This window comes from Diaphorina citri, unplaced genomic scaffold (assembly GCF_000475195.1).
Source record: "Diaphorina citri unplaced genomic scaffold, Diaci psyllid genome assembly version 1.1 scaffold10, whole genome shotgun sequence".
Lineage (NCBI taxonomy): Eukaryota > Metazoa > Arthropoda > Insecta > Hemiptera > Psyllidae > Diaphorina > Diaphorina citri.
In genome coordinates, this window is record NW_007377449.1 from 380096 (window position 1) to 407032 (window position 26937).

The 26937-nt window shown below is 35.4% G+C and overlaps 4 protein-coding genes across 4 annotated transcripts; 3 read left to right on the forward strand and 1 right to left on the reverse strand.

Moving 5' to 3' along the window:
• The first annotated feature begins 128 nt into the window (after positions 1–128).
• LOC103505713 (splicing factor U2af 38 kDa subunit-like) lies at positions 129–3820 on the forward strand. The gene is made up of 7 exons (XM_008470072.2): positions 129–399; positions 720–807; positions 1446–1512; positions 1872–1954; positions 2255–2460; positions 2726–2827; positions 3195–3820. Exons 1-7 carry the CDS (start codon positions 356–358, stop codon positions 3304–3306), a joined length of 702 nt encoding a protein of 233 aa, XP_008468294.1. The 5' UTR covers positions 129–355; the 3' UTR covers positions 3307–3820.
• A 409-nt stretch (positions 3821–4229) lies between these two features.
• On the forward strand, positions 4230–8667 carry LOC103505724 (striatin-interacting protein 1). The gene is made up of 2 exons (XM_008470083.3): positions 4230–7638; positions 7722–8667. Exon 1 carries the CDS (start codon positions 4447–4449, stop codon positions 6802–6804), a length of 2358 nt encoding a protein of 785 aa, XP_008468305.1. The 5' UTR covers positions 4230–4446; the 3' UTR covers positions 6805–7638; positions 7722–8667.
• Positions 8668–9575: 908 nt separating this feature from the next.
• On the forward strand, positions 9576–12235 carry LOC103505735 (microprocessor complex subunit DGCR8). Its single transcript, XM_008470095.3, has 3 exons — positions 9576–10263; positions 10508–10766; positions 10947–12235. The coding sequence occupies exons 1-3, from the start codon at positions 9876–9878 to the stop codon at positions 12130–12132; spliced, it is 1833 nt and encodes a 610-aa protein (XP_008468317.1). The 5' UTR covers positions 9576–9875; the 3' UTR covers positions 12133–12235.
• LOC103505999 (SRSF protein kinase 3-like) lies at positions 12052–21981 on the reverse strand. The gene is made up of 12 exons (XM_008470383.3): positions 21421–21981; positions 19964–20173; positions 19470–19560; positions 19032–19241; positions 18588–18750; positions 18101–18289; positions 17633–17858; positions 17143–17359; positions 16681–16966; positions 16225–16319; positions 15786–16056; positions 12052–15499 (listed from the first exon to the last, which is right to left on the reverse strand). The coding sequence occupies exons 1-12, from the start codon at positions 21531–21533 to the stop codon at positions 15300–15302; spliced, it is 2271 nt and encodes a 756-aa protein (XP_008468605.1). The 5' UTR covers positions 21534–21981; the 3' UTR covers positions 12052–15299.
• Between the last annotated feature and the right edge of the window lie 4956 nt (positions 21982–26937).

The window sequence follows — 26937 nt, forward strand, 5'->3', positions numbered from 1 at the left end:
AACGTCGGGTTTCAGCTTCACTTTTCAACTAATGCCCAACAGTCCACCAACTTCCAAAGTAAAGGTGAAATACAGTGTTGCCAGACGTACGTGTTTTTGGTGTTTACAAAATTTTTGAAAAATGCCGAGCCGAGTCCGTGCGAAATTTTGGAAAGTTTAAAAGGAAAAGGAAACAAAACTAATAGAAGTATAGAAGATTAAAAGGAAGAAAGGAAAAAGAAAGGGTATAAGGACCAAGAACTTGTCTGCTTGTCACTCCTGTTGAGCGTTCAAGGTGTGATCCTTTTCTACATATCCAGCATCTGAATACAGCAACTTCACAAGTTCAGAGGGTCCTGTAGATCTCCCCGTTACAATGGCAGAATATTTGGCTTCAATTTTTGGAACTGAAAAGGACAAGTAAGTTACAGACGTTTTGTATGTCATTTCTTTAATTCCTTTTACACTACCTGCACCACTGTTGTATATTCCACCCTCATGGCCCCTGAAGAGCATTAACCCAATGCTAAGAGGTATGGATCTAATGCCGAGTCTTCATCATCACAACTCAGTGTGTGTAATGTAACATTCACACTGCATTTTGCAAAAAGTGTGGACCCAGCGTGAAAGTTGAAGTACAATAAACAGTCAAGTGTTTTATGTATCTACCTACCAGATTATCTATTTAAATCTTTTTAATCTGACAATTCACTTTTATGTTTTAATCTTTATTTTTTCAGAGTCAACTGCTCATTCTATTTCAAGATTGGAGCTTGTAGACATGGTGACAGATGTTCCCGTATTCATAACAAACCAACATTCAGTCAGGTGGGTACCCTTAAAATCTTCAAGTCCTAGTCCTTACTTTAAATAGGTACAAATGAATAATGTCAACTTAACTCTTTGACCACCACAGCTGCAATGTACATGTGTTTGCAGGACACAACCAATTTTACTGGTGTTACATCCACGTAACACCAGCACTACATGAAAACATTGATCAAAATTTTCACACCAGCACTGGTGATCTGCGTAAATATTGCCCAGTAAACACATATATACCAAGCTAACATAAAAAATAAATAAATATACCCAATCCATATAACAAGCTAAATCTGTTGTGATTTTAGTCATACAACAAAGAGGGAAAAATTCCCTCCTTGTAGAATTTGAATTTCTTGTTTTCTATAAGTCTCAGGAAAAAGTTCTTTATATCCCCAGATTGCTAAAAGCCTTGAGAAGCCATTCCAGCAATCAAAAATCCTATTGGTGATATGTTGAAGTAACACTGAGGGCTTCAACAATGTTACCTTGACGTAACATGGTTTTCCGTTATCTGGTTATCCACTTATCACACAAAAAAAGGTGTTACTTTCATAACACCAGTGGTTTAAGTGTTAATGTGGTTGCTACAAAATGAAAACTAAAATTATAATCAATATTTTTCATTTGGATTTTTTCTTCAGACAATATTACTTCTCAACCTCTACATCAATCCTCAAAACTCTGCTAAATCTGCTGATGGATCTCATTGTAAGTATCTATATAACAAGCCCATCAATTTTTGTACCAACTGTTGTATAAAACTGTAATTTGAATGCAAAATAAATGTGAAAGGATACTGTCACAGGTTAGTTGAGGTTGTTCCATCACAAGTTGAAGTTGAGAGTACAGGAGGGCCGTATTCAGAAGGGGGGAGCAGAGCCCCCTGGTACTTCACTGTTTGGACTTGTGGGGCCCCCCTCCACAAAATCCTTGATATGGCCTAGGAGTACAGGCCAAATAATAGTGTACTCTAAATGAGGAACAACATTTGTGAGCATTCATGTGTAACACTTGGTATCTTTAAAAAATGTCTCAATAATTCATCATTAATTTATTGGTTGTTTCAGTGATCTCCAATGTAACTGATGAAGAAATGCAAGAACATTATGACAACTTCTTTGAGGACGTTTTTGTTGAATGTGAGGATAAGGTAAGAGTTCTTGTCCTCAATCAGAAGGAAAAGGAGACATTAGTTAACACCTACCCTCCTTGCACCAAGATTAAAAAAAAAAAAAAAAAATCAGGTAATGCTCAATACCAGTGAACACAAGAGGTAGTCAAGGCCTTTGATCTGTCCACAGGTGTGGACCCGGGTTGTCAGGAGGATACAGTAATTGTTTAAGAAGATTTCTACATTTAGTGCTTAAAATTATGTGGACCACAGTAAAAAAAAAGGAATAATGGATGATGATAAATTTATAATACAAAACACACTTGGACACTTTTTCAGTACGGTGAAATTGAAGAGATGAACGTGTGTGACAACCTAGGAGATCACTTGGTTGGAAACGTCTACATCAAGTTTCGTCGTGAGGAAGATGCAGAGAAAGCTGTCAATGATTTGAACAACCGGTGGTTTGGTGGAAGACCAGTGTATGCTGAACTTAGTCCAGTGACTGACTTTAGGGAGGCTTGCTGTCGCCAGTACGAAATGGGGTAAGGCTTTTCACATGTTTAACTGTAAGAGTGTCCTATCTGTGCTAGACACTACATCCATGGGTTTAGATTTTGAACTTAACTCAGTCAGCGTAATTTCATAACTTGCATTTATTATTACTCTTTGGAGATCTTGTTGAGTGGCTATCCCATATTCTTGCATTTAAATAAATATTAAACAATATGAACTTTAATTTCGGACGTGATTTCTTGAAATTTCATACTTTTCTTTCTAATTTCATGCTCTCTTCGTCTCCTTTTGTAGTGAATGCACGCGATCTGGATTTTGTAACTTCATGCACTTGAAACCAATTTCTCGAGAACTCAGACGTTACTTATACAGCAGACGGAAGCGTAGCAGTCGCAGGTAAGTCTATGCCTAAAGTAAAATAGAATAGAATATACCTTGTTTATCCTGCCAGAATGAGACTGAAAAGTCCCTTTACTCCCGCAGTCTAAACAATATCTTATATATTTCATAGGTAAAGTTTACAAATAAGTATATAAAACCTTGCTTAACTTGAAAAAAGAAAAGAAAACATGTGCTCTCTTCCTCTCCCTTTGCAGCATAAAATACCTTTGTACTGCCTTTTACCACCGCATTTAAACAACCGACCGGCGACCTTCAAAAATTAATGCCCAAATGACTTATGAACGCACTGAACGTAACTAGGTGTCCACAAACTTATGAGTCGTTTTTTCCAAATATTTATTGTATACTTTATTTTTTACAGATCCAGGAGTCGATCCAGGGATCACGTAGGATCCCGTCGTTCTAGAACTCCATCAAGACATCGCGATCGTGGCAGTCGTCGTGACAAAGAAGGAAGAAGTGGAAGATACTGAAAGCAGAAGAGAAACTATCTTGATTTTGCTTCTTGGAGTTCACAAAATCTCTTGGATTTATTATTATGAAGATAGTCTAGCGTACGCCGAACTGATCTCATTTTTTAATGAAAATCTTAGTGACTATTCGTTTACTCATGTGCTAATTTTCTCTCGTACTTACCTACAAAACAACTAGTAGTTACATGCAGTGTAGACCTCACTCAGACTCTTTGTCTAAGCTGAGACGTATGTGTGAAGTACGTCTTACGTGGGTAATTAAAAGGACAGAGAACACGTTTTATTTACAGTCACTCAGAAGGTTTCAAGAATGGTTATTTTTTTAAAATAATGGATTTACCTGGAGTTAGGTTCTTTTGATGAAAGTACATATTTTTGTTGACTGACGAGTTAAAACGTAGACCTCACTATCGCTCAGTCAATTATGTATCTGCGTGAAATACTGAGGAAAATACAAATTACTTTTGTGTGTGTTACAAATAGGTAATAAAAAAAGATTTTTTTACTAAACAAATAAGTTATTTTTTTCATTGTTTTTTTTTCTAGAATTTCAGCAAAATAAAGGAAACGAAATAATCCTTTAGTTGCAAGAGCCGGAAGGAAAAACACATTAGCGCCACAGGCGATTTTTTTCTAAAGGAAACAATGAATTCATCTACCTATAGGTACACAATTTTTAAAAATCTCGTTAATATTTTCCAAGATTAGTTTTAGGGTGTAGTTTTTAGCACATAACCCGGTACATAATCACAACCTCAGATAGACGAGACATCCGGAACATAGCTCAGCGCTGCGCTGTGAAAAATTTGAGCATAACTTTTTTAACTCTTTGCAAATGCTACCTCTGGCAACACTGTTGAAATCGATTTCGATTTATTAAATTTATTTGTTTTTGTTGTTAAAAGGAAAAAGGAAAAAAAATAATCAAATGAAATCCCAAAAAATATTTTTGAACTTTTATTAGTTATTAATAAAATAATCTATTTCTTAAAGTGCTTATTAATACAAAATAATGTTGTTAGACAGAGTGAGCATTTTTTTTTTACATAGTATCGATCGTTTCTTTAAAATGTGAACCCTGAACACCTAAGCATGGGTGGTAAGTAGTAGGGAACTAACCTAAAGTAACAATATCCTACCATGGATATTGGAAATGGGAGTAAAGGTGTTCCCAAATTCCGGGAATTCTATCGTAAGCCAAGATTGGACTCGGAAGATGGGAGGGATAGTCCTGAAGTACGATATATCTATGATGATACTGACTATCATCAAAATGAAATCTCAGAGATTTATAGTTACACAGAACAACCTGAATTTCAACTCAATGTTAAGAATTTTGAAGATCAAATGGAGGCCTATGGTTTAATCCCCTGCTGGCAAAAGTTGACTCCTGTTGAGAAAAATTCAGTTATTGCAAAGCTGTTGGATCAGTTGGAAGTTTCCAATAAAGTTGTGCGAATGAGAAGTGCTAGGTGTTTCTTATATCTTGCACAAGGCTGCTGGGGTGAATGCCAAAGTGATGATGAACAATATGATACAGCAGTCAAGAACTGCATCATGCTCTACAAGTTTGGTGTGTTCCATGCCTTCATTGATCTTCTCAACTTGGAGATTGATTCCTCTAGCAATACAACAACTGTGAGAAAGTTAGCAGTCAGTCTTCATGACTCAACAGATTTGCGTATCATTCTCAGTGTCTTGTGTACAATTGTTGAAGTGGTAAGACATTTAGAACCAAATGTACGCCATAGTTCAGTTTTTGAGATGTTGAAAAATGAAATCAGTAATCCCATTGGGGATGAGCTGCTGGCTGTGAAACTGTTCAAAATGGTGACAAGATTTTGTAGTGGTGCTACTCCTCATTTTCCTATGAAGAAAGTTTTGATTTTGCTCTGGAAAGTGATCTTAGTATCTCTTGGTGGAATGAAAGATTTACAGGAGCTTAAAAAAGAAAAAAGGAAACAAAATGGTTTGAAAGTTTTGGATGAAGATACTATTGAGATTGCCAAAACAATGAGGCCATCTTCACCTCCAGCAAGTGCAGTTGATATCATAGAAGCTCAAAATCAAAAAAGAAATAGTAGACCACTGAAAAGACTGGCTTTGATGAAGCAAAGTTCTCTTGATGAGCCAGCAGGGGCTGAGTTTGAACCAGAAGAAGATTATGAAGATCCACAGGTGATGGAAGTTACAATGCCTCGTCCTCCCAGTCCTACACCCATAGTGGTGGAAAAGAAAGTATTACCTTGGTCACCCAAAGTTAGACAAAAAGAACTGGACATGTTTCTAGAAGCAATTAGAATGAAGTTTGTTGGTTTTGCATTACGAGGAGATAGAGATTCCCTGATAGGGTTGCCTCACCCAATTCATGAGAGTGTCAAAGTACTGAAACAACACATCTATACTTCTCTGTCTGAAGTTCATATTCAAAAAGAAGAAGAAATCAATAGGAGCCCCATGTCTTTGGGTGAAGAAATTATTGGTTCAAGTCCTACTGAGATGTTATACCAGAAAATGTTACCCAATCTTCCTCAATATATGATTGCATTATTGAAAATTCTGTTGGCTGCAGCACCTACATCCAAAGCTAAAACTGACTCCATTAATATTTTATCAGATGTTTTGCCTGAAGAAATGCCAATGACAATTCTGCAGTCTATGAAACTGGGTACTGATGTGAATCGTCATAAGGAAATTATTGTGAAAGCAATTTCAAGCATTTTACTTTTGTTATTGAAACATTTTAAACTGAATCATGTGTACCAATTTGAATTCATGTCTCAGCATTTAGTATTTGCAAATTGCATACCTCTTGTTCTGAAATTTTTCAATCAAAATATTTCCATGTACATTAGTGCCAAAAGTGTCATTCCTATTTTAGATTTCCCTGCTTGTGTGATAGGGGATCAGCCAGAGCTTACATCAGAAAGTTTTGAAATTGGTGAAGGTCAAACTCCACACTCATGGCGCAATTTAGTTTCTTGTATAAATTTGTTAAGAATATTAAATAAGTTGACCAAGTGGAAACACTCTCGTATTATGATGTTGGTTATATTCAAATCAGCTCCCATTCTCAAGAGAACTTTGAAAGTTAGGCATGCAATGATGCAGTTGTATGTGCTAAAATTATTGAAAATGCAAACAAAATATTTAGGAAGGCAATGGAGGAAATCAAATATGAAAACAATTAGTGCTATCTATGCCAAAGTCAGGCATAGGCTAAATGATGACTGGGCTTATGGTAATGACTTGGATGCTCGACCTTGGGACTTCCAAGCTGAGGAATGTGCTTTGAGAGCCTCAGTGGATAGATTTAATTCCCGCAGATATAACTCCACTTGTTTTGATCCAGACTATGAATCCTCTGACAACTCTATAGGAAGTGTTCTATCACATCCTATAGAACTCACAGAAGATTTTAAACAACATTATGAAATCTGGCTAGAACGTGAAGTTTTTCAACTCTCTATCAACTGGGATGATCTTCTAGAAAACTAATAGGTAATTTAATTTGTATCAATGGCCTCAAATCAAAGTAAGAGGATTTTATTAAGATCAGGAGCCTGTTCTTGATTGCTATTTCTCCCTCTGAATTTAGCCTTTTGCATTTCGATTTCTATTTCTGCAAATGTCTTTAAAATAACAGCAATAACAAAAGAAAAACAAATAAACGTATTTGTATACCTACTTACCTACTCCTTTTGTCTTTATTGTATTTTATAGAACCAGGTACCTACCAATAATAAACAATTCAACCAAATGGGGTCATTGTTAATTTGTTGTTATTATAATGTATTAAATTTTTTATATATAGGTAAATTATAAAAACTCCAAGTCCCAACTATTCTAATTGATTTATTATTTATCTTTGTCAACTTCATTGCCTTACCCTTTATCCAATTCAACATAATATCAAATTTTTACTGTTTTAAATCGTAATTTACTGGAAAAGGTACTTATATTATTAGACAATGTAGGTGTTAGGTAGTGTACATAAATTCATATAAATATAAACCCTAAATCAGGGGTTCCCAAACTGTGGTCCGCGGACCACTGGTGGTCTGTGAGAAGGTTTCTAGAGGTCCACGAGGTGGTCCCAAAAGAAGAAGAAAATTCCATTAGGTATCTCCACCAATCGATTTCTTGTGAAAAGTTACATAGGAGAGACTCCTTGCTAATCTTAAATACTCCAATAGGACCTCTTGATTTCCCAAAAATCATGTTGAAATATTTGGTTATTTGGAGATATCAGAGAGGAGAGAGGGAACAGAGAAGACAGAGAACCTTCCTTTCTGAAAGCAGAAGAGAGAATGAGCTCTGACAAAAATCTAGGTCCGAGGAAACCTCCCCTTGACCCCCTACTACCAAAACTAAAAAAGTAGGGGATCAGGGGAAATGTAGGGGGTTGAGGGGAGGTTTCTCCTACATTTTGACCATTGGTTTGGAGATTCCTTTGAGATAGAAGTTACATATATTGTCTTCTTTTGAGTTATTCACAGTTTGTTCACGATCGTAATTTGTTCGTGGTATTCGCGGTTAGTCCGCGGTATTCGCGGTTTGTTCGCGGTTTTCGCGATTTGTTTGCGGTTTTCGCGATTTGTTCGCGGTTTTCGCGGTTTTTTCGCAATATTCGCGGTATTCGCGATTTGTTCGCGGTTAGTCCGCGGTATTCGCGGTTAGTCCGCGGTATTCGCGGTTTGTTTGCGGTATTCGCGCTTTGTTCGCGGTACTCGCGCTATTTGCGGATTGTTCGCGGTATTCGCAACTGGTTCGCGATTTTTTCACGGTTTGTTCGCGGTATTCGCAATGTGTTCGCGAATACCGCGAAGGAATTGCGAATACCTCGAACAAACTGCGAATACTGATGTGAATGACTTAAAGAAGAAGACAATGTAACATCTATCTAAATAACCTCAAATATCTATTCAGGGGAAAAAAGTTTGTTTAAAAAGCCTTTTTTTCCCCCTTGTGTTGTGTTGTGTCTACCTTTTCTCGTGGTTCATTTCACTTATAATATTATTACTTATGTATTATTACCGCTTATAATATTAATACATACCTATGTATGTATTTGGGGGGGTTTGCTGAGTGGTCCGTGGGAAATCATGAAACACAAAAGTGGTCCATTGCTTGAACACAAGTTTGGGAACCCCTGCCCTAAATTAAAGTGTTTCCTTTCTGACTGACTTTTCCAAATTATTTATTTAACTACGTATGCTTATAGGTGGTCACATTATTGTTAGATGATGGAAATAATGAGAACAGCAGAAAATAATTATGCTGAGAGTACAAGACTCATGAGAAAGTAAAGATTACAACCCTGTTCATTGTGATCTTAGTCACTACTATTAATATGATGGCTATTAAAATAATATTTATTAGTTAGGTACTAGTTATAAATATTCAGTTAATTTATTTATTCAATGCTCATCCTATTCTTGCATTTTATTAAAAATAAATAAATAATAATACAAAAATATACACAATATACTTTTTTATATATTTACGTTTAACTAAACCTAAAGAAATAGCCATTTATTTTTCCCTACTATAAACTTTTCAGCCTTTCACTGCGATGTTCAATATGGTCGTAAGTTAGAATCCCAAGAAACATCTTTTCGGGCTTTAGCCAAACTTTGGCGCTCAACAGCGGAACTGTGGTTCGAAACAGCGGCCGAACCGTACAAATGTATCTCGAGCCTCGTGCCACTTTTGATGTACCTACATCTTAAACGAACCTCTGAAACGTGAACTCTTTTCTCCGATTTTAAACTCACTTTGTGGATCCGGCCTTTATAGGTACAATAAAACAAACCTCTGCATTCTTTCACTCATCTTAGTAGGCGTCCATAACGGAGAACCGACCATCAACCCTCGCCTAGTACCGACCCAAGAGAAAAATAAACAAACCATCATAAACCATGCTGATTAATCCTCAACGAAGCGTCCTCATAGTCCTCAAGACCATAGTATCGACCCTCGTAGAAAATCAAGAAATTGATAGGTGTATTTTTTTCACTATGGTCGATAGTTTCGGCGAAGGTCAATGGTCTACGATCTATGTATGGTTGCCGTTGTGGCCGTGCAGCCGTGCACTTACCAGTTCAGTTTCAGCTTGGGCTTTATGGAAAATGGCTCTAGTAAATTTGAAAAAGTTATGCTCACGAAGAACCAATTTTTATGCTCGAACTGGCAACATTGCATTGGTCCAAAAAAAATCCGCAACACGCAGCACATATCAGGCTGACCCCGTGACCCGCGAATATTCAAATTTAATAGTGCATAAATTTTCATGTTTTTGAACTGTGAAGTGTTTTCTCCCTTTAGCTTGAAAGTGTACAGAATCATTTATTTTATTATTTTGAAGTGTTACAGTTGGAAGCATATGATACCTAATTTAACTTTTGAGATGATCACGAATCTAGCTACAGAACCAACCAGTGGTTAAGTGATCAGCTCCTTTTCATGTTTCTTAAGTCCCTTGGTTAGATCCCATTCTATTGTCTTTTACTTCTAGCATTGCACCCAGTTCAGCCTCTTGATCCAAATAGGTTGAATATCAAAGCAAAATGGAAAATAGTCCTCCTAATGTGTCTGAATACCTTAATGAGGACTCCAACACAATGGATCTAACGGAAAACAATGATGAGTCTTCCGATGACATGAATGAAGAGGTTGATATGAACTATAACAATAGTGATGAAGACACTGATTCAGATGAATCAGACTCATCAAAAAGAAATCCTAAAGACCTTTTTATACTAATGAATATGATGAAAGAATCTAAAAACCAGGAAGAGAGGGTGGGGAAATATCAGCGTAGTTCAAATGAATCTGAATCAGATGGGGAGATGAAAGAAACGAGTGAAGATAGTAATAATGGAAATGATGAAGACTCGGATGATGATGATGATTTCAATTTTGATCGCGATGATATTGATAAGCTGCTGGATGAAGGTAAAAATTTTGATTGATATTTTTCTGTATGTATAAAGGTAAGTAAGCACATGGCTGGAGAATGGGGAAGATTTTGTAATAGAAGCTTTTACAAATGACATCACTAATTTTTAATTTTTCATGTTACTTTTAAACCCTAGCTCCTGGTTAAAAATAATAATAATAATAATAAACCAGGCAAGTAAAATTAATTTGGACTGAGCCTACATACATACTTATCCTATTTTTTCCTTTGTTATTTCAGGCATAGATTATGAGAAGGTAAAATCAGATGCATTATCCAATCCTAATATCCGTACTCGAGAGGTTTTGGAAAAGCTGAAAACCAACCACTTTGAAATGTTACCCCAAGACTGGATAGAACTAGTTCACCGTACTGGTATTCCTGTGTATTTGCATAGGCCTACCAGGGTTGTATTGCTCAGTAGACCTTATTTGTTGGGTAATCAAGATTTCAAGAGACACAAAGTTCCCATCAGTGCCATCCCTTGTCTTGCTTATAGGTAAGTAGTAAATTTATGATTCTAAGGATTGGTACCAGACAGCTTTTTCTAGGACAAATTGATTAGGCCAAAGATGGACAGTTGCATTTGTATCTCTTCATACTAGTTTGTTCTCATTACTTATAAACAGATGTTGCCTTAAAGAGAGTCCAAGATTTTATTTATTATTTTTATTTTCAGGAAACAGCTTGAGGAATTGCAAGAGAAAGAAAGAAACAAGGTTCAAATTCAAGATGATGACATAGAAAGTGCTATTCTGACTAGTGCCAAAGTTGAAAGTGTAGATGAAAACACAGAAAAAAATGCCCTAACTCCTGAAGACATTGTGACTTATTGTAAGAAACGTTTTCCAACCAAAATGGTTCATGTGAAATGCAAAGCTGAAGACAGTGAAATGGAAAAGAGCTCTCAGAGACCATCACTACCACCTGGCAGTATTCTAATCTCTATCCCTGTTTATGATAATAATACAAAAACTATGAAGACTCGAGACTGGCCTCTCAACCCAAATGGTAAAACACCGGTATGTGTACTTCACGAATATCTACAACAGGCACTTAAGAAAGGTCCAACTTATGATTATAAAGAAATTACAAACTCTGAAACACCATACCAAGCAACACTCAAGATAAACAATGTTGTTTATGGAGTGGGTCTTTCAACAAGCAAGAAACAAGCCAAGTTAGAAGCTGCCAGATCAACACTAGAAATTCTCATTCCCAAGTTGAAGAATTTTGATTTTCAGACCGGATCACGTGCCCCAGGGAGTGGGAAACAGGAGGACAAGTATTCCATATTTGATACACTTAAGATAACTGATCCACGGGTAGCGGAGTGTTGTGCTAAGTCCACGGAACCTTCTCCCTACACAATGCTACTTACGTGTCTAGAACGAAACTATGGTATAGGAGAACACATGCAAGTTTCTTACCGGTCCTCTCATACTAAACACAACAGAATTCTATTCTTCATGAGAGCAGGCAGGTATTCTGCCAGTGTACCTTGCAAGAATAAGAAAGAAGGAAAACAACTAGCTAGTCAGCAAATACTACAGGAGCTTCACCCTTCTATACAGTGCTGGGGTTCTCTACTTCGTCTCTATGGAAATGCAAGCACTAACAATGCAAGGAAAAAGAAGGTTCGTGAGCAAGAAATAACCAGACTTCAAAGTAAAGCCCTTATCAACCAACCTAACTGGGATATCTTGAACAAGTTAAATGCCGAGCTAGATAGGAAAGCGGCCGAAAAAAAGCATTTACAGACAAAAGGATCATTTCAGCTTCCTCACCATATAGTATTACCCATGTCTAGTATTTGTGATGCTAATCTTAATGTTAACTCAAGTTCCCTTGAGACTGTAGAGTAGGTATTCGGTAAACGTAGGACTTTAAAGTCTGGTTATTTCTTACTTACGAACTTTGTTTTTGCCGTCGTAGCATTGGACTTTGTGTTCTCACCATTAAATCCTTGAATAATATGTCATAACCTGTAAGTTCTACTGGTTTATGACTTTTAATCTGTAATATATTCTATACATAAAAAAAAAACATTTTTAATCTTTACTGTGTACATAGAATTTCTTGTATTTTTATTTTATTTTTCTCTTTCGTTTATAGTAATAAATAAATAATCAGTAACATATTGAAAATATTGTTAAATCTATTGGGTCTCCTGACAAGTGAAAAATGTTCAGTTCAGGGGAAAAATAAAAGGTGATGAGAAAAGGAATAGGAAAATTGTAATGGAGATAACTTTTTTAAAAACCAATAGAAAAAAAATGACATTTATAAAACTTCGCAATAATTATTAAATAAAGAGTGGTGTGAATAAGAAGAAGGTAGTGAGAGTTAATAAAAGTAAATATAATAGACATTGTCTTTGCAGCGTACTTTGCATTTGGATTTTCCATCTGACTGATCATTTTTCACCACAAGAGCTCAGAATTACCTTATTTGGATCGGATAATCCTTTACCAATTATGGTAATGGAAGTTATTTTTCAATTGTTCTTTACTTAAGATATAAAATTGTAGCGGTACGACCGTTACCTACTTGGAATTTATTGTAAGAAACAGAATGTCCGTAATTCCAACTAGGTTACTAGCCAACCATCTCTAACATTTAACTATAAGAAACAACAGAGTTCCACAAAATATTCAATCTTTTCCAATACAAATGGGGTACGAAATAAAATGAAAGAGTACAAAAAGTATATAAAATAATAATAATAATTAATTAATCATCGAGATATGTTTGTGAAAGTTGTGAAGATGACGTGGTATTTATAATAATTTGAGGTGGAAAAATTCAATGTTTTAGCCGGATACCCAGAAATATTTTTGAAAATGTTCTTATAACCGTTCGAGATTTTTTCATGTAAAAGCAAGTCCTTGCTGAAAAATGCATTTTATGCAGTTAACTTTTCTGAATACAAAATATTTGTGGGTAATTTTGAAATGTCAAAGGAAAACTGAGGGATGAAAATGAAAATCATGCTGTTTGTTGGCTCTGAACTGTATAAGTAGGTGGATTTATCAATTAAATAAAATGCAGGTCTTGTGCTGAGTTGAGAATTAATCTTAATTAAGTAAGAGGTCCGTCGGAGAGAAAAATTGGTTCAGAATTTTGATTTTCAATTTGGTGCTAACAAGTAAAAAGCATTAAAATAAATTGGCATTTAAGAACATTTAATAGGTAGGTCTAGAATAACCTATTTGAAATGAACATATAAAATTAGAGGTACAAAGCTTGTATATTTTCGTATAATATAACTACACACTTTGTAACTCTACATCGAAATAACACCAGAGAAATGCAGAAATGTTAGGCGCAATACACACTCCGAGTTTCATGAAACTTATTTTATACTTCACATTGTACCTCTAATTTTATGAGTATTTCATATCAGATTATTCTGAACCTCCCCGTAGATTAGTCTACCTTATTCATACTGCCCGGATGAGATAAAGTCCTTTATCCAAACAGTCAGAATTTAAAATGACATATTAAAAGTATGTGTAGTTATACATACAAATACGCATGAAAATTAGTAGATACCACGAGAGAAAAAATAACATAGAACAATTAGTAGATATAAAAAAGGAATGTGATTTTTAGTCTAAAAAATACTTATAAGATTTACAAGTTAGATTATTAAAATAGTGGACAATTGTCTGCTAGTAATTGATGTAGGTATTTCTAACCTTCAATTGAAAGTTCAATACAAATGAAAAAAAAAAAAACCATCCACATCTTGGAGTTTTACAGCCGACTAACAAGAATCTTTAACTTGAACAACTTGGGTGTTAAATCTAACCAATAACAATCTTAAAACAAATCATTTATCCTCAACAGAAAAAAATATATAAATTATCTAACACTTTATTAAAATTTAAAATGATTTAAATTTGGAATTTGTTTAGGTACAACAATTTAAAACTAAGTAGGTATGTATACATAATTATTGTTTATAACTATTCAAGATAGTTGTCTGGTAGTCCAGCACACTCCTCTAGTCACTTGAGGACTTCATAATTATTTATTGATTAAAGAAATGTGATGATCCCATTCAAGTGAATATTTTGAAAAGTACGAACAATTTTTTAAAATGTGCGTAAAAAGAAAACGAATCAGTTTTTTTTTTTTTTTTTTTAACCTTATTTTTAATTAAAAAAAGTCTTACATATAAATAATACATACCTACATACTATTTTTATTATAAATGTTTTACCACAGGTGGATACAGCATTCTTAATTGAAGGGGACCAAAACTAGGCCGTAGCCAGGATTTCTGTGCCATATTCTCTGTCCTCAGAAAACTTGGCCCCCGGCTGAATCCGCGCTTGTGTTTTACAGTTTTGTGCTTTAAAGTATTTTTTTTTATCAGTACTCAAGCAAGGAGGCATTGTTTCAAAATAAATTAACTATTAAAAAAAAATATAATATGATCCGCTTACTTAAATCTTTTATATTTTTCAAGTTCAATAAGCATCTAGTAGGTACAGAATTTTGTGGGTGTTTATATGGCTATTTATACCTAAAAGTTAAACATTGGCTGTTGGCTCGTTATTTTATTACTTAAAAATTACTTCTTTTTTTTATAAATTTACTTCTACTATGAAACAAAACTCCTGAACACAATTTTATAAAGGTGGTATTCTCATATTCTCAGTCTCTCAAAAACGATAAGACAAGACCAATACTTGCATTCTTTCCTTGTCCGTGCGATAGGCATGTTACCCATCTTATGATGTGATGGTGGAAATCCAGTAGCCCTCGGAGTCAGAGATGGTAGATACCTAAAACATCGTATCATACCTATAGATACCTACCTAGTGGACTATCTTGGGACCAAATTATATTCTACAAGTGGATGCCCTTCGCACTCATCCCTCTTTTGGGTCCCGTCTCCTAGTGTGCTGAATATATCCAATAATAATGTAATGTTTGTTGGTCTTTTTTATTGATCATCTCTGGTTAACCTATGACAAAACACAACTCTTGTCAATTATACCCTGAAAGTTTCAAGTTTGGATTAGTAATGCGAGCGACGTGGATTTAGCCAGGGATGGCGTAAGCAATCAGCTGCTGACGCTCGAAGTTTCTGATTCACGTGCAGCATGGGAAGAAGAAAGTCAGCAAAATCTGAGGCCTCAGCTTTGGACCAATGATATTTTTCGGTGAGAACTTGGTAGAGACCCCATGGTTTTAAGTTGTCAATGCGACGGAAGTTGCCTGTAAAAGTAAAATATACAAGTAGTTTTTTTTTTTTTTTTAATAATAATAATAATAATATTCTCCGACAAGTAAATGGAATGAAAAACTTTGAGAGTAGTTTTTGGACCATTTAAAATCAGCTTTTACTTGTATGTATACTCGATTCATTAATTTTTGTTACGACTTGTGTGCCGCATCCATTTTTATTTAGGACTGAAGTATATTGGGGATTTTGCCTATTGGGGATTTTGTAGCTAGACATACCTACGTGAAGGGAAGTACTTCAATAGAAATAAAAACTCACCTTGAGGCGTGAAGTACCTCAGAGTTTTCTTTCCCTGACTCAGAACTTCCTTGGGTATCGGTCCTACGAGCTCGACAATATGAGCTAAATGGTCGTCATCTCGAGAATATTCTTTCCCTGCCTTGGGATCGAACAGGTAATCTCCAGTTGCCAACTCAAATGCCATACAAGCTGTGCTCCAAATATCCGCAGCCGGTCCATATCCTGCTCCTATCAACACTTCCACACTTCTGTATTGGCGAGTCTGAATTTCATCTGCGAAATGGTCATCCTGGAGGATTGATAAAATGAAAGCAAATTTAGGTAATACGTAACAAAATTTCTTACAGAAAAGAAGAAAAATATTGGTCCTGTTATAGAAAAATATAAAGGATTTTCTCGTAAAACAATTTTATTCTTACGACCTATGAAGAAGAAAGTAATAACCAAGCAGACTTACAATCCAGCATGCATTTCCCAGATCAGCAATTTTCACAGAAATATCATAGACTTCGTTGGCAGGATCCAGAAGAGAAAAGTCCGACATGGTAGAATCTATAATGAGAGGAAATAATAGAAGTTTTAGATAGGGTTTCCTTTCCTGATATCAAATTCAATTGTCGATAAGTAATAGTAGGTAGAAAAGTACGGGGGTGTCTAGCATCAATTGCAGTTGTTATAGGGCTTCCTTATGGAAATACTGTACCTAAATTGCAAGGGTTAGATTTCTTCTATAATAATTATGTTCAATTTCACAGATAAAAGATAAATGCCACGCCTTGGCTGGGATTTGAACTCGAGTAAATCCACTTACCAGGCGAGCACTGGGATAGGGTTAAAAAATCTATGGAAGTAGGTCTTGTTTTGCAAAAAAGAAATTAAAAGAGGAATCTCCTGTTTCCAACTTTCCACTCACTAGATTTTTTAGCGTAGGAAAAATTCAAATCGTAATCGAGCGACGAGAAATTGTCACTACTCAACGTAGCAGCTAGCGTATGTTGATTGTGCTTGAGTTTACTATCGAACGTGAACTTGTATCTATCAGCCTTGCAGAGGGGGGAGTCGGTGGCTCTTGTTTGGAGGGTGAAGTCAAAAGGTCGATTGGGGATGGCAGATTCGAAGGACCATGGTTGGGTGGTAGAGTCCGGCAAAGCGGCAGAGTCTTCAGATTTGTACGTACGGAAGGGTTTGAGTCCGGGTCGCTTGAAGAAAAAAAAATTGATTGATTAGTACTTAGCTGACCTGGTATTTTATTGACCTACTCTTGAGAGTGACTTGGGTGTTTGTTATTTTCAGCATTGTGCAAATAGATAGGAGGAAAAAGATCTAGGTTCATAACCTGAGATGCCGGGATCATATAGATAAGTATAGTAAATACCTTGCTAATGTCACTAGTATCAAAGCTACTCGCCAGTTTGCTTCCGGAATCCGGGAATCGTTTGGTCTCTTTCCTGACAGATTTGGGCGATAAATTGAGCGTGTCAATATTGAACTTGCTCAGTGAATATTTACTCCTCAAACTATCTGTAGCCCAGGAAGTTTTGCTGATGCGTTCTAAATGATTGTATTCCTTGGTCTCCTTTGCGATTAGATCCCTAGAAAAATAAGAGTCAAATAAAATAAATGATAAGTCATTATTATCCAGGAATTCATGAAATCTGAGTAAAAATGAACATGAAGTCATTGGATAGCTATAGTCACTGGTTCCGATAAAAGTATAACCGTTAGAACATTAATTGCGGAACAACTTTATCTCAACCGGCAGATCTTCTTCTGCTTTGCCATGTTCCCGTTCAACGGGGTCGGCATTTTTCGTCAGCCTTTTCTAATCAGCTCGGTCGTTCACTTCATCACCGGTAGATACTCACCTATATGTGTTAATAGTCGTGTCGGATTCGAACTGGCTCAGATAAGAAGATCGCAAACTGATTCGTTCCAGTTCGGAATGTTCGCTGAGTTTCTTCACATTCCAGGCGTCAATGTCGAACCGATTGTCGACATGTCGTGTGATGGCGCGAAGGTCACACCCTGGGGTTCGACTATGATAAACACCGGGGGAATCTGGGATAGGAGCGGGGGGCAGAATGCGGTGACCTGACATGAGAGAACAGCGATTTCATCAATCGAGAAAGTTTACAATAGGAGCCGCACCCTAAAACGGCAGATCACTAGACACATTTTGACATTGATTTAAAGCATCTAGATCCAGAAGCTATAGGATTTTACTTTGACAACTTTCTACCCTTCAAGTCCCATTTGTTATCGTGCAGTAGGGCTTGTGTGAGCTTCTGTACAGTTTGGAATCATAAAATTCCTCCAAGGGGCAATCGTCTCACCTGTAGAGTAGCTAAGCGTATCAGGGGCGGATTGTAGTGTGCTAGATGCGTAGCCGGAGGCAGTGCCGATTTCCCCATTCTCGACTGGGTGCGACGGAATCCTATGGGGGGAATTTCTTGAGGCAGGCCTGTGTTGAGGATCGAGTTGTAGCGAGAAACTGGAGAAAGTCTTGGGCGGTCCTCCAACATCTAGGAAATAAATTCAAATCTAAGTAAATAAGCGTAAGCACCTACTGATATCATTTGCGTTGCAACGTTGGTTGCAACAATTACGAAGAAATGACCCAGGACAGGGACAGATGGAGAGATGTTTCCAACCAATCCTAGGGTTGAAGCAATAGATAGGTAGATTATATCTTTCGAAGATCAAGGCTCAAAATATTGCTGTCGAGTGTTGATGTCGCAAACACCACTTGTAACGCTTGAAAAACGAATCTCAAATAAAACACTGGATAAGACCTACTTAATTTTGCTCAGGATAACTTACCAAGTGACATGGGCAGTTTCATTCCTATCTTATGATGTTTCGTGGCATCCCGGGCCATTCTTCTAACTTTATCATAGTCCACGCACATTAGGATATTCTCTGGTTTAATGTCCGTATGAATTATGCGGCATTGAGTGTGCAAATAGTTAAGTCCTTCTAATACCTGGAAAATTAATGCATATATTAAATTAAAATAAAAATCTTCGTATTTGCTATGAGTGGGTGGCTCATCCTTTCCGCTTCCTCTATTTGCATTTTTTTTCCTTCTTCTTCTTCTTCTTCTTCTTCTTCTTCTTCTTCTATTCTCTTTCCTGGTCCCAATAAGCACATACCTCGGTCTGATTTTTGAAACTGTACAGCAGACTTGCTTGAGTTTTGAAAATGTACGGGATTTGCGGACCACAGTCACAGTCCATCTTTGCAAAAATATCTACGCCACCGCACCTGTTTAATGATAGTCCGCACGTTTTGGATATGAATGCCCTTGTAATCACTCCTCGCAATAAGTCTCAGTAGATTGTACCCCATCACCTCAAACACCATGCATATGTGCGTGCCATTTCGACTGTAAATTTTGAAATCGTTCAGAAGACGGATGACTTTCTCTGAAGCTTGAGTGTTGTATGCTGAGGAGTGCACATTTGATTTGCGTCCCTGCAGAAATAGAATATTTTTAGAACTAGCTGTTGCAGAAATAGAATATTTTTTGAACTAGTTGTCCATGCTTAGAAGAAAAAAAACCGTTAGAATCTGTCTTTTAATATTTTTCTCCGGTAGAATGAGTGATTTCGGAGGATCTTGTTATTACTTTCTTTTTTTCGTTGCGCCTATTCCATAAAGAACATTCTACTTTCCAGTGATCGCTTGTTCTGATCCTCTTACCACAGCTTTGAGCAATACTATTTCATCTCGAGCAGTATCCGCGTACACTTGGTCACTTTTCACTATCTTTAGCGCGACAAATGTCTTGTCCCTGGAAAAAAGAAATCAGAGTTAAAGCTGTTTGGAAAAAACGAAGGGAGGACGGGAAGAAAAGAAAATATTTGAACCACCTTGATACCTTATTATTTTTAACGGGATTTTAATAGCATAAAAGAGTTTCCGGCCCAATTTTTCTGGAAAGATAAAAAATAAAGGATATAATAGGACCTTCCTGGGAGGTGAACTTTGTACCCTATTATGTAAAGACAATTTTTACACATTGAATTTGGGTTGGGTGGGCACACCCACTTGCCTACCTGATGTTCAAAGGCGCTGACCCACCCTGACCTTTTGAAAGATCAATATTTTTTATATAAAAATAAATTACGGTTTCTCTAAATTCGCATTTCGGAAGATATTAATCTCAATATTTATTAAAATATTTCTCTACTTACTGTAGGTCCCAACTCAACCAGACCGTCGAAAAGTGGCCCCAGCCAAGTTTCCGAATCACGTGATATCTGAAGTTGAACAAGTCTCCGATTTGGACAGGACAGTAGCCCCCCGGTCTATACTCCATGTAACTCTCCTGCTGATCAAACAGCATGTCTTCTTCAAGATCTGGCTCGATAAACCGGGCCCTCGAGTCTTTGGTGGGCTCCGACCTGGAGTACAAGAAATTAGATATTAGTGCTTTATTTGGACTGTCGACTTAGGACATGTAGCCTCTTTATCTCAACAGGTCCAATATCCTGGATACACCTAAATTAGATTGGAAAAAAATGCAAGGAAAGTTAAAACGGATTAGTAATATTGCTGAATATTTTCATGTAAAAAAAGTTGACAAGTTGTATTGATTAGGGCGCTTATGGATATTTTGTCCATACCCCTAAAGGTTCTATTTTTTGGAATTCCGATTTGTCTGGCTGGGGGATTAGAAACAGGGAGGATACCAGCCAGAAATTTCCCTTGATAAAGAAATAGCAATGGTGAGTGCGAAGGGAGGGCATCCACTTGTAGCCAAAATCAAATGTCAGCCCAAAGCAATCACCCGAGGGCTGATTGAGACTATTGAAAGGCTGACGAAAAACGTCGACCGCGTCTGAACACGGGCAAAGGCGAAGAAGAGAGGAATGAAAAGATTCCTATTTCAAAACTAAAACCACTAATCACTATTTGACGAGTCAAACCTTTGACTAATGAACATTGTTATAAATTGTGGTTTTGATGGTACCGGTACCAGTACCTATGTAAAGAAAATTGTTCGACATTGACTATCACGGTAGTAATAATAATAATACATACACCCATGTTTAGGACAACTTTAAAAAGGTGCCCGTACTAGCATCAGACTTTCAAGAGTGAAGAACTTTCTAGTCTAGTAGGATTAGGTTTGAAGTCCAGAAAGATCTTCCACATACAGAAAGGCAACTTTCTCGTGTAAGTAAGTAGGATTACGGGTATCTCTTAGACTATAATTAGGAGGACATGGGTCTCTCTAACAGAAAGATATTGTCAAAGTCCAAGATAAATTTATATCAGCCGTTCTCAACCAAAAGTTGACGATCCTCTTCAAAATAATCCGAAGATAGAGCATCAAACTTAATAGATTGCTAGGTAGGTACTAAGTAAATAATTTAAATTTTACATCTCAGGACGTGGAATTCTGAAATTTTATATTAAAAATAAAGTTGGAGGTATATTAAGAGCTAGGAAAGAAAATAATAGAAAGTAGGTAATAGTGACAAAAGAGTTGAGAACAGCTTCTTGGTACTATGTTATCCAACTCATAAGTTCATCAAAAGTAAGTAAATCGCTCAAGTCATATGAAAGGCAACATGAATGTTTGTAGCAAAGAACAATAACAAATTAAATTTAAAAATAGTAACTATGTATGGAAAATTATACTTACAAACTCACAAATGATCCTCGATATGCAGGCATAATTCTTCTTCTATTAAATGGAGGTGACAGTGATAATGATAAAGATTCTATAATGCCCCCAACAGACGTAATCGCAACCATTCTTCCAACCAAATAATTTTACCATCATCAAAAAAGTACACAAAATAAAAATAAAAAACAATATTTATATCAAAAAAGATTTTTTAAAGAACATTTTACACCAACACGCATGCAATGCAGGGTGCTGGAATATAATATTGATCCAGTTCCTTGTGAACGAAACAATTTCCTTTCAAAGGGGAAAATACGAAAGGGAAAAAGATTTCCTACGTGAAACTGTTAAACATTTAAAATTAGACTTGTCCAAAAAATTGGCGTAAACATCTAATATCAAAAGTCATGTTATTAAATTATTTTATTTTATTTTTCACTCACGAAAAAATACCGAATTTCGTTTCGCACAAGTACAAAATTGATGCTTATATATATAAAAAAAATAATTTTCCAAGTTCATTCGAATTTATTTTAGACGAGAAAATTTTCCTCCGTTTTCCCCAAATATCGTTGACTTGTATGCTTTGAACCGTATGCACTAATTTCAAAAGCGCACACAGGCCAGCAGGAAAAAGTTCCTACTTTGTTTTTTACATTTTCCTTGTGGGTAGGTGCAGAAAATGAATGGATGCACTTAGATTATTATTATTTATATAGCGGGTAGACGAGAAAGCCGTCGTAAGTTATGACTGCTGTCACTCTGGGTGTAGTTATCTTGTGCTGCACCTGCCTTGTATTTGATAGATCATGTGCAAGTTAACGCATAGGTAGATCTCATCATGGAAGAGTTGATGGAGGCCTCCCTCTTACAGATTGCAGAAGCACTGTTAAGCAGGTCATATTCGTGTAGGCATTGTAATGAATGAGAGGGCAAGAGAATGAGAAGAACAAAGTGACCATTTTTAACGGACGTACTAAAAAAATTAATAGCTAATCCCTAACAGGAATTTAGCTAAAAATGCCGCCTAATGGTACGTTTCTACTCACTTGGCATTTGCCGATCGGCATGATCTAAACAAATGGAAACAGATCATTCCAATCGGCTTAATGCCGAGTAAGTAAGTGGAAACACACCATAATAATATAAAAGATAGAACCAGAAGGAAGGGAGAGAGGTAGTGCCAGAGGGATTAGGTATTAAATTTCCTGTTTAGTGGATGTGCCAAAAGACCCTCTATTGTCGAACGAGGGAGAGAAAGGGAGGAGAAATCACTTTTTTTTCTGTGGACATGCTAAACAGAAACTTCAAGTAGTTAGGTACCTCCTATCTAATATTTCATCACCCACGCACACTCCTCTTTCCTCCTTGTATTCGGAGTTGTACTTTTGGCACATCCACTAAAATCAGGTCTTGGATTTTAGGTACCTTAGGCGGCCGATTTCTGGACTTAGAAAAATTTTCAAAAAAAAAAGTTCAATTTTCGGACACTTTTAAATGATCCCTTACCTATTACACGGGGAGTATTTTAAGATGGAAAATTTTTGGTCGAAAATTGGTAATTTTTTTCCAAATACGTATTCCGCAAATGTAATAGAAAGTCCTGTGATGTTCACACCCGATTTTTTTTTCTCTCTTTCTCGCTCGCCTGCTACAGTGCTACTGCCTAGCTAGGCACAAATTGACAATATGTATAGGTATAGTCAATCGCCAACAAGTAAAAAATAATAGAAGAAGATGAAGCTTACAAAGCTATGGAAAGGAATCTCATGTTTGATATTAAACAGCTTCATGAATTTCAAAACAAAAATAGATTTCACCTAAAGCTTAGATTCCCAGGGGACCTTTTTTTTATTTCCTTTCTCCATGATGTCCAGTGGAATATTAGTTAGCAACCTACGCCATTCGTTCTGACCTTTTCCCCGGGTATATTATCTAAACAAAATGGAAAAAAATGTCAAGTGAATCTGAGTGAGTGGGTAGTTTAAACCCCAGTACCAATCAAAAAGAAAAACTAAGAGAAAGCAATTAGGAAGATGGTTTTCATATTTCATAAAGTGATTAGGTATTTTCCTTCTAGGAATCATTGCTTTCAATTATTTTTATGTAAAGAGAACCCTTTCTTTGAATAAGAAGAAAAGCATCATACCTACCCACTACCCATTTATTCACAGACACAAAGTAAAATTGACGCTCTTTCAACCTAAACCTATACATATGACAATAGCAGAGTAACTAGGAATCCTTGAGAAATTTTCGAGAAGGAAAAAAAGTATCATTATAAATATAAAAAAAAAATCTGGGTTGTAGTTCATTAGCAGATGACTTCAGGCTTTTGCGTCTCTCTCCGAGTTACCTAGTTACTTTTTATAAATAGAGAACTACTTAACAATCCTGCTGTACCTATATGTCAGTTTTTGAGCATCATGTTGTACTTGCGAGTACCTTGTATCTAATTGTTATCCCTTTGTATTTATTAGCTAATTATGAGATTAGGTATTCTCTAAAACTCCAAAGAGTCTGAAAAGCCCAAACTAAAGAGAAGGAAGAAGGGAAACAACATTTTCTCTCAAATTTATTACAATATATATTTTTTTATATATATTTTTAGTTCTTTATTTATAATTTTAATCATATACAATAAATTGTTATATGAATATAATTACTGTAACATGGTACGAAAGGCACACACAAACAACACCTTAAATACAAATAAAATGGATATAAATTAAAAAACCTTACGTGGTAATAGGAACCTTAGTATTTTTTTTTTTTTTTTTTTTTTTTTTTTTTTTTTTTATAATATAGCATAAATAAACTTACAAGTATACCTAGTCAATATTAGTTTAAAATCTAAAATAGAATTAAAATAATTATTTAAATAATAATTGTGGATCGGAATATCGGATCTACGAAATTTCAATATGGGGCGTTTTTGTTTTCTATCCAGGTTAAAAACTAAGGAGATCAAAATTACGACCATACCCTGGCACTTGAATGTTCAATGTTTTATTAGGTATTCGGGTAGTTACCAGAATAAATAATTGAATAAAAACCGTTAGTTTAATCCCAGTAATAAATAAGAAAGGAAAATTATTTTGTAATTAAAACACATTGGCCGGGATAGAAACAAAAATCGTTCACTTCGTAACAACTACGATAAAATATAAAGTAGGTATGCACCTATTTCTAATGCTATAGAAACGTGCTTAATATTCAACAGTTCAGAAGTATTTTCCACTTTTTGTACAGAATGAAACTCAATAGAAACCCCATTCAGCCCTCTCCTGCACTTGAGAAACCTGAAAAGCTCTTTGAAAGGATCATCAAGTCTAGTGGTAAGCACAGGTAGGGGTGAATGGGGCTTTTGTTCTAAGCTTATTAATTGAGGAATAGGAAGGGTAGCAAAAAGTCAAAGGAGAGAAAGAGAGAGGGCAAAATGCGTATACTTTAGACTTGGCTATGTACAGTATTATTTTAGGTACCTATTGGTTTTTTGAGTACCAATCTACAGGGTCAAAACTATCCTTCTTTTGTTCACAAGCAAAAATTGGATGTTTCTTTAAATGAAGAAAATGTATTGAGTATGTAAATTTGTGACCCAGTTGCACACTTACAAACTCGTTTACCTGCCTAGAAACTGAAGTCTTTTTAGGCTTCATAAAATAATTCTAGGGAATGTAAATTATAACTAGCTAGATATTCATAGGAACATATTAAAGAGAATAAGTTGATAATAACAAGCAAAGAAAATAGGGCGAAGGAGTTAAAATAATAATACATAATTAATCTATTAGTTTTATATAACGATATACGTAATATAGGTACCTATGTCAAATACCTCTAATCAGAATTTTCTTTTCATCGCCCGATGTGATGTACTAAAAATATATTGTAGGTATTTAGGTATGTACCTATTACGTGATTTTGAACTTTTTTTCCTCCGTAAGTATTTCATGTGCAATAGAAACGCCTATTTCACTTGTAAATATATAGAAATAGGTAAAAAAATATATATAAAAAAAAACATTATTACCTACTTCCCCTTAACTCCATAATAAAAAAAAAAGAAAAAGAAAAAAAAAAGATGTATTGTTGGAACCATTTTGACAATTATTCATAGTTCGAAAAAAGAAGTAGAGAAAATCTTGGATTTTGTAGAGTCTATGTATGGGAGGTACTCTAAAGTCTGGACTTTAACACAACCTCAAAGGTAAGTCTCGGAAATCCTCTTCTATTCACTCCAAATCAGCACAACCGGCCCAAAAGGATTTCTTTATGTAGGGAGTTAAAGGCACAGATTGAAAAGAATGTTATATTATCCTGTTAACGTGAATATTTTCTATGATATTATTAAATTTCACGAGAAAGAATAACAAGAGTAAAAGAAAAAAAATGGGGAAGAAAGTAAAGTAAAAACCCATGGCTGAAATCTTTCTACGAGTAGGTACTTATACGTGTACGCTATAGTTCCAAGTACATAGTTAGTAGGTAGGTAACTCCATTGATAGTCTACATAACTTTTTTTCTGTATATCTATTACAATAGTTTCCAATTAGAGATCAATATATTATTATTATTTTATACCTATATGTATTTTGTTACCTCTCAATGATTATGTCGTTTAAGATAAAACAGAATAAAATTATAACACGCGGTTAATCTAAAGTTCTAAAATTACTTGTCAGCTATTTCGATAGTTCAAAACTAAGGTGTGTATTCAAGCTTTTCCAGTTCTAGGCTTCTATTCTAAGTAATAAATAATGTTGTTTATTTTGTCAAAGTTTAAAAATTTTGTACTGTGTTTGGAAGACGTGTGCTTTTTATTACGACAGGAAACAATAGGAACTCGATAAAGTAAAGAAATTAATGTTGATTTTTGAAGCAAAAACATTATGATTTTGTTGGATTAGAGAAAAATCGGAATACCATGTGGATATTAATTATTTTTTCTCTCCAAGGTGTATGCCACTTTTTTCATCTCTACATTGAAGGTTTTGTAAATAAAGACATCAAAAGCTTATTACAGTACATTAGATAATTACATGTATCATTAGAGGGCACTAGACGTAGCGTAGGTAGAACTTAAATTAAGCTAAGCTATGAAGTAGGTACAAACCGCCATAAATCATCAAATTATAAAATAGTAGTTTAGAACTTAAATCATACTCGTAAAAGTGGGGAAATTAAATAATTATTAAACACAAAACATAATTAAGTATATACCTACTGAAAATACTATAAATGAATAGGAACAAGGATATAAAATAAAATATACCTACTTAAATAAATTAAAATTATTTTTGATTTTTCAAACTCAGATAACGAAAAAGGGGATAGATAGACAATCAAGCATAACTTAAAGAATAAAAGATTTAATGATATAATAAAAAAAAAAGACAAAATTATATGATAAGTATACATTGACTTTTTAAAGGGAAAATCATAGAAATTAAAAATCAATATTTGCCTCGATAGGTACTTTAGGAACTTAGATAAAGGTAAAACAAATTAGGAATGGAATGGCAAATT